Below are 11153 nucleotides of genomic sequence, written 5' to 3' on the forward strand. Positions count from 1 at the left end.
CACATTTAAATCTGGCCTGTAACTGTTATATACGCCTATAATATATATTATCTGTAACTGTGCATGCAAAGTCTTGTATATAATGTATACCCTGCTCATTTATGTAACTGTATTTGTAACTATGTATTATTTGTCTTAACTCTGTGCCCAGGACATACCTGAAAACGAGCGGTAACTCTCACTGTATTACTTCCTGGTAACACATGTTATAAATAAATCTCCCCAATCCTCACCGGTAATGCCATTTTCACCCTTCGTGCCAGGATTTCCCATGGGCCCGGCTTCCCCTCTCTTGCCCGGCTCCCCATTTATTCCGGGATTTCCTGTGTGGGTTGAAATTGTATTGTATTGTATGTCTTTATTTATATAGCGCCATTAGTGTACATAGCGCTTCACAGTAGTAATACATGTGGTAATCATATAAATAACAGATAATATAAATAACAGGTCATGGGAATAAGTGCTTTAAACATAAAAGTAACATTAAGGAAGAGGAGTCCCTGCCCCGAGGAGCTTACAGTCTAATTGGTAGGTAGGGAGAACGTACAGAGACAGTCGGAGGGATTCTGGTAAGTGCGTCTGCAGGGGGCCAAGCTTTATGTATCGTGTTCAGAATATCCACAGTGCTATTCATATGCTTCTTTAAGCAAGTGTGTCTTAAGGTGAGTCTTAAAGGTGGATAGAGAGGGTGCTAGTCGGGTACTGAGGGGAAGGGCATTCCAGAGGTGCGGGGCAGACAGTGATAAGGGTTTAAGGCGGGAGAGGGCTTTAGATACAAAGGGGGTAGAGAGAAGACATCCTTGAGAAGAACGCAAGAGTCGGGATGGTGCATAGTGAGAAATTAGGGCTGAGATGTAAGGAGGGGCAGAGGAGGGTAAAGCTTTAAAACTGAGGAGAAGAATGGAGTGTGAGATGCGGGATTTGATTGGAAGCCAGGAGAGGGATTTCATGAGGGGAGACGCTGAGACAGATCTAGGAAAGAGTAGAGTGATTCTGGCAGCAGCGTTTAGGATAGATTGGGGAGACAGGTGAGAGGCAGCATGGCCGGACAGCAGGAGGTTACAGTAATCAAGACGGGAGAGAATGAGGGCCTGAGTCAGAGTTTTAGCAGTCGAGCAACAGAGGAAAGGGCGTATCTTTAAAATATCTATATTCTAAATAATGGCCTGAAGTGCCACACACAGAGCCACGTAACTCGCATCGTGCCACGTAACGCGGGCCGTGCCACATAACCCGGGGCTGTGTCATGTAACCCGGGGCCGTGCCGCATAACCCAGGGCTGTGTCATGTAACCCGGGGCCATGCCACATAACCCGGGGACGTGCCACGTAACCCGCGCTGTGCCGCGTAACCCGGGGCTGTGTCATGTAACCCGGGGCCGTGCCACGTAACCCGCGCTGTGCTGCATAACCCGGGGCCGTGCCACGTTACCCGCGCTGTGCCGCATAACCCGAGCTGTGTCCTGTAACCCAGGGCCGTGCCACGTAACCCGGGGCTGTGTCATGTAACCCGGGGCCGTGCCACGTAACCCGGGGCTGTGTCATGTAACCCGGGGCCGTGCCACGTAACCCGGGGCTGTGTCATGTAACCCGGGGCCGTGCCACGTAACCCGCGCTGTGCCACGTAACCCGGGGCTGTGTCATGTTACCCGGGGCCGTGCCACGTAAGCTGGGGCTGTGTCATGTAACCCGGGGCCGTGCCACGTAACCCGCGCTGTGCCGCATAACCCGGGGCCGTGCCACATAACCCGGGGCTGTGTCCTGTAACCCGAGCTGTGTCCTGTAACCCGGGGCCGTGCCACGTAACCAGGGGCTGTGTCATGTAACCCGGGGCTGTGCCACGTAACCCAGGGCTGTGTCATGTAACTTGGGGCCATGCCACGTAACCCGGGGCTGTGTCATGTAACCCGGGGCCGTGCGACGTAACCCGCGCTGTGCCACGTAACCCGCGCTGTGCCACGTAACCCGGGGCCGTGCCACGTAAGCCGGGGCTGTGTCATGTAACCCGGGGCCGTGCCACGTAACCCGTGCTGTGCCGCATAACCCGGGGCCATGCCACGTAATCCGGGGCTGTGTCCTGTAACCCGGGGCCGTGCCACGTAATCCGGGGCTGTGTCCTGTAACCCGGGGCTGTGCCACGTAACCCGGGGCTGTGTCATGTAACCCGGGGCCGTGCCACGTAACCGGCGCTGTGCCGCGTAACCCGAGCTGTGTCCTGTAACCCGGGGCCGTGCCACGTAACCCGGGGCTGTGTCATGTAACCCGTGGCCGTGCAACGTAACCCGAGCTGTGTCATGTAACCCGGGGCCGTGCCACGTAACCCGGGGCTGTGTCATGTAACCCGGGGCCGTGCCACGTAACCCGGGGCTGTGTCATGTAACCCGGGGCCGTGCCACGTAACCCGGGGCCGTGCCACGTAACCCGGGGCTGTGTCATGTAACCCGGGGCTGTGCCACGTAACCCGGGCCGTGCCACGTAACCCAGGCCATGCCATGTAACCCGGGGCTGTGCCACGTAACCCAGGGCCGTGCCATGTAACTCACGCTGTGCCACGTAACCCGGGGCTGTGTCATGTAAACCGGGGCCGTGCCACGTAACCCGGGGCTGTGTCATGTAACCCGGGGCCGTGCCACGTAACCCGAGCTGTGTCATGTAACCCGGGGCCGTGCCACGCAACCCGGGACTGTGCCACGTATCCCGCGCTGTGCCACGTGACCCGGGGCCGTGCCACGTAACTCGGCGCCGTGCCACGTAACCCGGCGCCGTGCCACGTAACCCGAACTGTGTCCTGTAACCCGGGGCCGTGCCACGTAACCCGGGGCTGTGTCATGTAACCCGGGGCCGTGCCACGTAACCCGGGGCCGTGCCACGTAACCCATCTTCATAGATAACGATCCCTGATCTTCGCTTCCAATGTACTTATCCCAACCTACAACACGGCTACTCTCCCCTCCAGTATGTGGGTAATACCCGGGGCAAACATCTGTCATATCCAGGGATACACCGTCGGGGTACACTGCCCTGGTACCCCAGTATCTGGGTGTTACCCTATTGCCATTTATACGGGCATCTGATGGATAGTGTATATTTGGCTGTCCAGGCATAATATAGATACCTCTCCATTAACCCCACACCACCGTCCAGTCGCCACCATGAGGGAATACCTGAGTATTTGTGTTGGGATTATCCACCATATTCCCTTTTTGTGTTACCTATCACCCTTGTGTTTTAATTGTTTTTATGATAATTAGAGTATGCGTCGTTGTTTTTGTACCAATAAAACTTTATTATTTTGGCCGCATTAGGCTCCTCCCACAGCGCTGGGAGCGGTTACTTCGTGTGCCCCATCCAGCTCATTAGACAATTTGTCAGGGAGTATTATGCCCCTATACATTACAGCAGCCTTGTTGTGCAATTAATAGGGATCTCTGGGAGACATCGTGATCTCCTTGTTTGCGTTTGTGTGTTATCACCATTCCTGTCACCGGCGGTGTTTGCTTGTGTGTGTTATCACCATTCCTGTGCACCGGCTGTGTTTGCGTTTGTGTGTTATTACCATTCCTGTCACCGGCGGTGTTTGCGTTTGTGTGTTATTACCATTCCTGTGCACCGGATGTGTTTGCGTTTGTGTGTTATTACCATTCCTGTGCACCGGCTGTGTTTGCGTTTGTGTTTTATCACCATTCCTGTCACCGGCTGTGTTTGCGTTTGTGTGTTATTACCATTCCTGTGCACCGGCTGTGTTTGCTTGTGTGTGTTATTACCATTCCTGTCACTGGCTCTGTTTGCGTTTGTGTGTTATTACCATTCCTGTGCACCGGCTGTGTTTGCGTTTGTGTGTTATTACCATTCCTGTGCACCGGCTGTGTTTGCGTGTGTGTGTTATCACCATTCCTGTGCACCGGCGGTGTTTGCGTTTGTGTGTTATTACCATTCCTGTCACCGGCTGTGTTTTCATTACTTATCCTATTTATTTTCACATATTGGTGAGCGGTTTATCACAAGTTATATATAATAGCTCATTTGCCCATTAAAAATAAAACATTTCCCAGACAGAATATAGTAAATTAAAGTTGTACTTACCCCTGCCAGGATGAAGGCCGTCCTCGTCTTCCCCCGGGTCTTTCTCGTCCTCCGTGGGCAACAACATTAAAATAAAATAAAAACTCACTACTGGCCACTAACCCCTTTAATTACCTTAACGGTTAGTAACCGCTATAGTAATTAAGGGGTTATTCCCCCTCCTCTACCCCCACCCCAGATACCCAACAGGGGAGGTCTAAACACCCTCCCTGGGGCAACTGGCCCCAACCCCACCACCTCTGCCCCCATCACCACACATACAAAAGGGCAAAGGCACTAGTTGCCAAAAAATGTCTAATAACACGTTTGCCCATTTGTTGGCAAAACAAAAGAAATACACAATAAAATAATATTGGCATAACAGTACAATACATTACACAGTAGCCAATAAAGCCATTGATTGTGACTGTGGTAAACCATGCCCACAATATGGGCATGGATTGCCACAATGACAATGAATCGGCAACCTAAAAATATGAACCACAAAATAAAACACATTAAATTTAAATAACAGTAGAGGAATGGGAGAAATTCCCAGAAGCAGCGCTTCAGCAGATGAGGTACTCTTTGATAAAGGGCTGCATAGCCTGAAACGCGTCAGAGTGTGTTCTGTCTCCCCCCGTCCATACCATGTACTAATAAATCTATATTTTTAACCCTTCATTGCTGGTGCTGGCCCCATCCTTCAGCTGTGCTCCGCTGCAATCTATGGATTTCAAGCTCTTAAATTTAAATAAAAACAAGCACTGGACAATAAACGAATTAATTATAACTGTGGTAAACCATGCCCATATTGTGCCGTTCCACCCGTCTCCGGGAGGCCGTTCCACCCGTCTCCGGGAGGCCGTTCCACCCGTCTCCGGGAGGCCGTTCCACCCGTCTCCGGGAGGCCGTTCCACCCGTCTCCGGGAGGCCGTTCCACCTGTCTCCTGGAGGCCGTTCCACCCGTCTCCTGGAGGCCGTTCCACCCGTCTCCGGGAGGCCGTTCCACCCGTCTCCGGGAGGCCTTTACACCCGTCTCCGGGAGGCCGTTCCACCCGTCTCCGGGAGGCCGTTCCACCCGTCTCCGGGAGGCCGTTCCACCCGTCTCCGGGAGGCCGTTCCACCCGTCTCCGAGAGGCCGTTCCACCCGTCTCCGGGAGGCCGTTCCACCCGTCTCCGGGAGGCCGTTCCACCCGTCTCCGGGAGGCCGTTCCACCCGTCTCCGGGAGGCCGTTCCACCCGTCTCCGGGAGGCCGTTCCACCCGTCTCAGGCACTTTGACTGAAGAATGATTTCTAAATGAGTCAATTATTGAACTTCTTACCTGGAATTCCTGGTTCTCCTCTTGATCCATTCATCCCGGGAGGCCCTAATTATGGAAACAAAGTCAGCTGATGGCTAATTAGGATTAATGTTCCAAAAACAATATTATGTGAACAAGTGTCTGGCTGTGAATGTCATTAAAATGATTGGTGTACAAAACCATTAGAATGATTAAGTCATTGTCCTAACCACAGTCTTCAATGATTCCAATACATACTTGAAAATGAATTATTTAAAGGACATACATTTAGTTCCAGCTTTATATACAGTAGAAAATGTAAGAATGGGAATAGTGTTGCCGTTATAAACACAAGCACATCTATGTAAACACTGAGAATATAAATAAGATACATTATAGGCTAAATAGAAAGTGAATAATGAAATCCTGCTGTCTGGTTTAATGGGCCTGGAACATGATATTAGATATCAATCTGTACGTTAATAAACAAAAATGGCGGCCACATAAACCAAAGGGAAATATTACAAATGGAAGCTTTATAAAAGAAAATAAAGTTCTGTTAGGCCTTGCAGCACCAAAATAGAAATATCATTAAATACTTCAAATAAGTAATCAGCTTATCCATCGCTCCTGGGCATCAGCTATCTTGCAAGTCCTTCATCAAACCGTTCCCTATCCCTCCTCCAAATACCTGTGACAGCCAAACCCTCCTCCAAAGACCTGCAACTGACCAAACCCTCCTCTACCCCTCCTCTAAAGACCTGCGACTGACCAAACCCTCTTCTACCCCTCCTCCAAAGACCTGCGACTGACCAAACCCTCCTCTACCCCTCCCTCAAAGACCTGCAACTGACCAAACCCTCCTCTACCCCTCCTCCAAAGACCTGCGACTGACCAAACCCTCCTCTACCCCTCCTTCAAAGACCTGCGACTGACCAAACCCTCCTCTACCCCTCTTCGGCCACCCGCTGAGGCTGCAAGGCCCACCCCACCTCCCACCCAAAGCCCTCTGTATCTGGAAGGGCCGCTAACTTGAACCACAGAGGCCCTTGGTGGAGGTGGCTGAAGCTGCAAATTTAGCCCCAGTCTCGGAGGCCTTTGGAGGAGGGGCCCGTAAATATTTATTTATCTTCATTTAACGCCCTATCCCCCTGGGATTATTTCTTCCTTTCCTAATGAAGTGATGGATGAGGCATTACTACAACGGGATGCAGCCCCGCAGCACTGAGGATGTGGATAACGTACCTGGGGTCCCAGTGATATTGTTCATTCTCAGAACGATGTCTCCGGCGTTCACTCTAATGATTTCAATCTCATCTTCCAGCTCTGTGATCCGCCTTGTTCCTCGGTCTTCAGCAGATAACATTGTTTCATTCCAAGTCTGCCGCAGCTTCTCTATGTGCGACTCCAGGACAGAGTGAGCGTCTTGTTCGGGGTCGGTAACGGCCTCACTTCTCCTGTTATCGCCGGGAAGGCTCGTGTGCAGACATTGCACGGTGCAGATCTCCGCTCGGAAAGCAGCAAACTCCCGCTGCCAGGCGAAGTCTGTTACACAACAAATGTCAGATAAGGTTAGAAAACAAACAAACAAACATTTATTCCAAATGTATCGGTACATAAGAAAATACAATGTGCAAATACAACAACGGTACAACTCCCATTTAATATGGAGAGCAAACGGAATATGCTTTATATTGCATTATATGCATTCATTCTTTTTGAACTGTGTTTTTGTCTGAAAATGATGTTTTATACGAGAATGTCTGTGCATACTGTCAGTGCCAAATAATAACATGTTCTTATTGTACTATATCATTATTGTATTGTAATTGAGCTCTCATAAATCAATAGGTTCATGAAACTTGATCATTAATTTCACAGATTTTTAAGGATGAACCCGAGGATACCAGTGTGCACTTAATAAACATTTTCCTGTGCTGAATTGCCTATTAAATATCTCTCATTTATTTAATGTATTTTTCACATCATGGAATACAGGAGTCTGCTGGTTTCCTGCCGATTTTATTCATCTTCTTAATAAGACTTGTCTGTGTGAGTGAAGAATGTAATTCATCTGCTCATCTATGGGTGTTTCATACACAAAACAGCACCCGGTTTGACAAGGAAAAAAAATCACATTTTGCACAATTATTGGAGGAGTTTCCACGTAGAAAACTTTGATAAATCCCAGGTCAGGTTAAAAATAGGAAAAATAGAGCTGATTTGTGCTTCACACGGCAGAGTCCTCGTGGATCCGGCGAAAGGTCCATCTATATGCATCAATTTGGGAAAGTATCTATCTATCTATCTATCTATCTATCTATCTATCTATCTATCTATCTATCTATCTATCCATCCATCTATCCATCTCTCATCATTTGAATGGGATTTCAGGTGTGCTAAAGCGTAGCACCTTTTAGTGAACCTGGGCCTGTGTTAGCAGGTAGAACATTTAGACAGTTTTCCCAGTAGATGGATCTCATAGTTACCTTTATAAATCAAATATCCAATTCCTCCAGTGAGTAGAATCAAATACACAAAGATGGTGATGAAAATACATTTTCCACTTGAATTCTCTTTTGGTTTTGTATCTAAAATGATGGAGAAATAGTGTTATCATTACGTTGTGTCCTTTTTGTCATACAAAAATGTCCTTTACCTCTTCTGTATGTGATGTTAGATATTCTGCGAACTCGCATGCACCTGTACCTGGCATGCACCTGTACCTGGCATGCACCTATACCTGGTATGCACCTGTACCTGGCATGTACCTGTACCTGGCATGCACCTGTACCTATGTAAAGGGGGTTTAAGGCTGCACACCACAATATAAATAAATACATACAGTTTACCGGTGCTGCTGGTTCAAGGAAGTACCTGCCAGGCAAATTCCAATGTACACTGAGGAAAAAAGAGAGATCCAGCGCTCCACGGATTTCAAGATAAATGAATTTATTGTGGCACAATAAATTCATTTATCTTGAAATCCGTGGAGCGCTGGATCTCTCTTTTTTCCTCAATACACCTGTACCTGGCATGCACCTGTACCTGGCATGCACCTGTACCTGACATGCACCTGTACCTGGAATGCACCTGTACCTTGCATGCACCAGTACCTGGTATGCACCTGTACCTGGCATGCACCTAAACCTGGTATGCACCTGTACCTGGCATGTACCTATACCTGGCATGCACCTGTACCTGACATACACCTGTACATAGCATGCACCTGTACATAGCATGCACCTGTACCTGACACACCTGTACCTGACATGCACCTGTACATAGCATGCACCTGTACCTGGCATGCACCTGTACCTAGGGTTGCCACGTGTCCGGTATTGAACTGGACTGTCCTGTATTTGGATACTCTGTCCAGTAAAAAATGGGAGGTACTGTAATACTGGACATGTATGTGTCCGGTATTTTCCTCCCTGGACATAGTGACCTGACGCAATTTTCCCCATTGAGTCCAGAATTTTTGGAGAAGCCACCTGGCAACCCTACCTGTACCTGGCATGCACCTTTACCAGGCATTCACCTGTACATAACACGCACCTGTACCTGGCATTCACGTGTACATAGCATGCACCTGTACATAGCATGCACCTGTACATAGCATGCACCCGTACCTGGCATTCACCTGTACATAGCATGCACCTGTACCTGGCATTCACCTGTACATAGCATGCACCTGTACATAGCATGTACCTGTACCTGGCATTCACCTGTACATAGCATGCACCTGTACATACTGTAGCATGTACATGGCATGCACCTGTACCTGACATGCACCTATACCTGACACACACCTGTACCGGGCATGCACCTGTACATAGTATGCACCCGTACATAGCATGTACATAGATTATTCTTCATGTTTATAAAGTCCAGTCACTTCTTTCCTGGTTCCCTTGGTTTGTGTGTGTGTGTGTGTGTGCAGATGCGTATATGCAGTTTGTGTATGTGTGTGTGTGGATGTGTATATGCAGTTTGTGTGTGTGTGTGGATGTGTATATGCAGTGTGTGTGTGTGTGTGTGTGTGTGTGTGTGTGTGTGTGTGCAGGTATTTGTGCACTGATTTCTGTGCTAATTACATTAAAGCAGACCTATACATTTGCAACATAACCACATGCTACAATGTGATTGTATAAATGCACCGTGTGTTAAATTGCACTTACATCGTTACATACCCCGTGTTTCACTAACGCTAAGCCTGTTGTCCACAAGCACTCCTAAATCCTTCTCCATCAAGGATTCCCCGAATTTATCCCAATTTAATTTGTAAGTCGCCTTTTTATTCTTGTATCCCAAATGCATATCCTTACATTTATCTGTATTAAACCTCATCTGCCATTTACCTGCCCACGTTTCCAGTCTCTCCAAGTCCTTCCGAAGAGAAATTACATCCTGCTCTGATTCTATTACCTTACACAATTTAGTATCATCAGCAAAGATGGAGACTTTACTCTCGATGCAACCTCAAGGTCATTAATAAACAAGTTAAAAAGCAGGGGTCTCAGTACCGATCCCTGAGGTACTCCACTCACGACTTTAGCCCAACCTGAAAAAGTTCCATTTATGACAACCCTCTGTTGTCTGTCCTTTAACCAGTTTTCAATCCAGGTGCATATATTTTTATCGCATCCAATTTTCTTTATTTTGTACTCCAACCTCTTGTGTGAAACCGTATCAAAAGCCTTTGCAAAATCTAAGTAGACCACATCAACTGCATTACCCTGGTCTAGATTCCTACTTTCCTCCTCAAAGAAACAAATAAGGTTAGTTTGGCAAGATCTATCCTTCATAAATCCATGCTGACTATTACTAATAATTTTGTTTTCCATTAGGTATTCCTGACTATTATCCCGTATTAAACCTTCAAGTAGTTTCCCCACTATTGAAGTCAGGCTTACAGGTCTGTAATTCCCCGGTTGTGATCTAACTCCTTTTTTAAATATATTTAAATAATGATATTTTTTCCTGTGATAAATCTTTGTCACGTTGCTATGCTTGTGCTAGTGATACCTCTTTTCTGTGATGGACACCTGCACAAATAAAGGAAAATTCACATTACCGTTTATTTCAAATGCAGACATGCCAGCGAAGCTCATCCTCTCGCCTAAAATAAATGACTTGGAATTGTTATCATCCTCCAGTGAGCCCCCAGTGTTATCCATCGTGGCCCCCAGGGGCGTCCTCACACACCCCAGCACACAATCTGGGACATGCTCACGGTATTATCACTATTTATACTGCTTTTGTTTCCTCTGGATTCCAAGGTTTCACAACAAGAGGCGTCTGTGTCATCAGTTTGTAAGAATAAGATCAACAAGAAACTGTCACGAGATAACTGGACCCTGATTTGGGTCACTTTGGGTGGTATGCACGAAAGGAGTAATCCAGCCAGGATGTTCCATTGGTTTTATTGACATATTTTAAGCTGAGGGTCCTCCGGTGCCAAACGGCGCTACTCCCGGCGGAGAGCCTCTGGCTGGAGAGACACTGATAGGTTTAGGTGCCTGTGGTCTCTGAAGGAGAATCACCGATGGCACCTAGATTACTAAGAAGTTGCAATATGTGGCCCCATATTGTCTCCACAGGAGGTGCACAGGTGTACACCAGTAATTATTCTGGGAGCCAGGAGCTGAAAATAGCACGATTCATTTACGGGGAACGCCGCGCCTTCATGTAACAAAATTATCAATAAAACAAAATCTCCAGAAACTCCAGCGATGTTTACACAGGGACACTCCTCGTACTCCTCACACTCCTCGTACTACTCACACTCACACTCATACTCCTCAC

At 48.0% G+C, this 11153-nt stretch overlaps 1 protein-coding gene across 1 annotated transcript in view; it reads right to left on the reverse strand.

Annotated features, from left to right (window-relative positions):
- Positions 1-10565, reverse strand: part of LOC142500022 (uncharacterized) — a 36435-nt gene extending 25870 nt beyond the window's left edge. The window contains exons 1-5 of the mRNA XM_075610080.1: positions 10423-10565; positions 7835-7936; positions 6591-6890; positions 5388-5432; positions 234-323 (exon numbers count right to left, since the gene is read on the reverse strand). Coding sequence (XP_075466195.1) covers positions 234-323; positions 5388-5432; positions 6591-6890; positions 7835-7936; positions 10423-10525 — 640 coding nt within the window. The 5' untranslated portion in view covers positions 10526-10565. The remainder of the gene's footprint in view (positions 1-233; positions 324-5387; positions 5433-6590; positions 6891-7834; positions 7937-10422) is intronic.
- Positions 10566-11153: the final 588 nt, after the last annotated feature.

This window comes from Ascaphus truei, chromosome 7 (genome assembly GCF_040206685.1).
Source record: "Ascaphus truei isolate aAscTru1 chromosome 7, aAscTru1.hap1, whole genome shotgun sequence".
NCBI classification, from domain to species: Eukaryota; Metazoa; Chordata; class Amphibia; order Anura; family Ascaphidae; genus Ascaphus; species Ascaphus truei.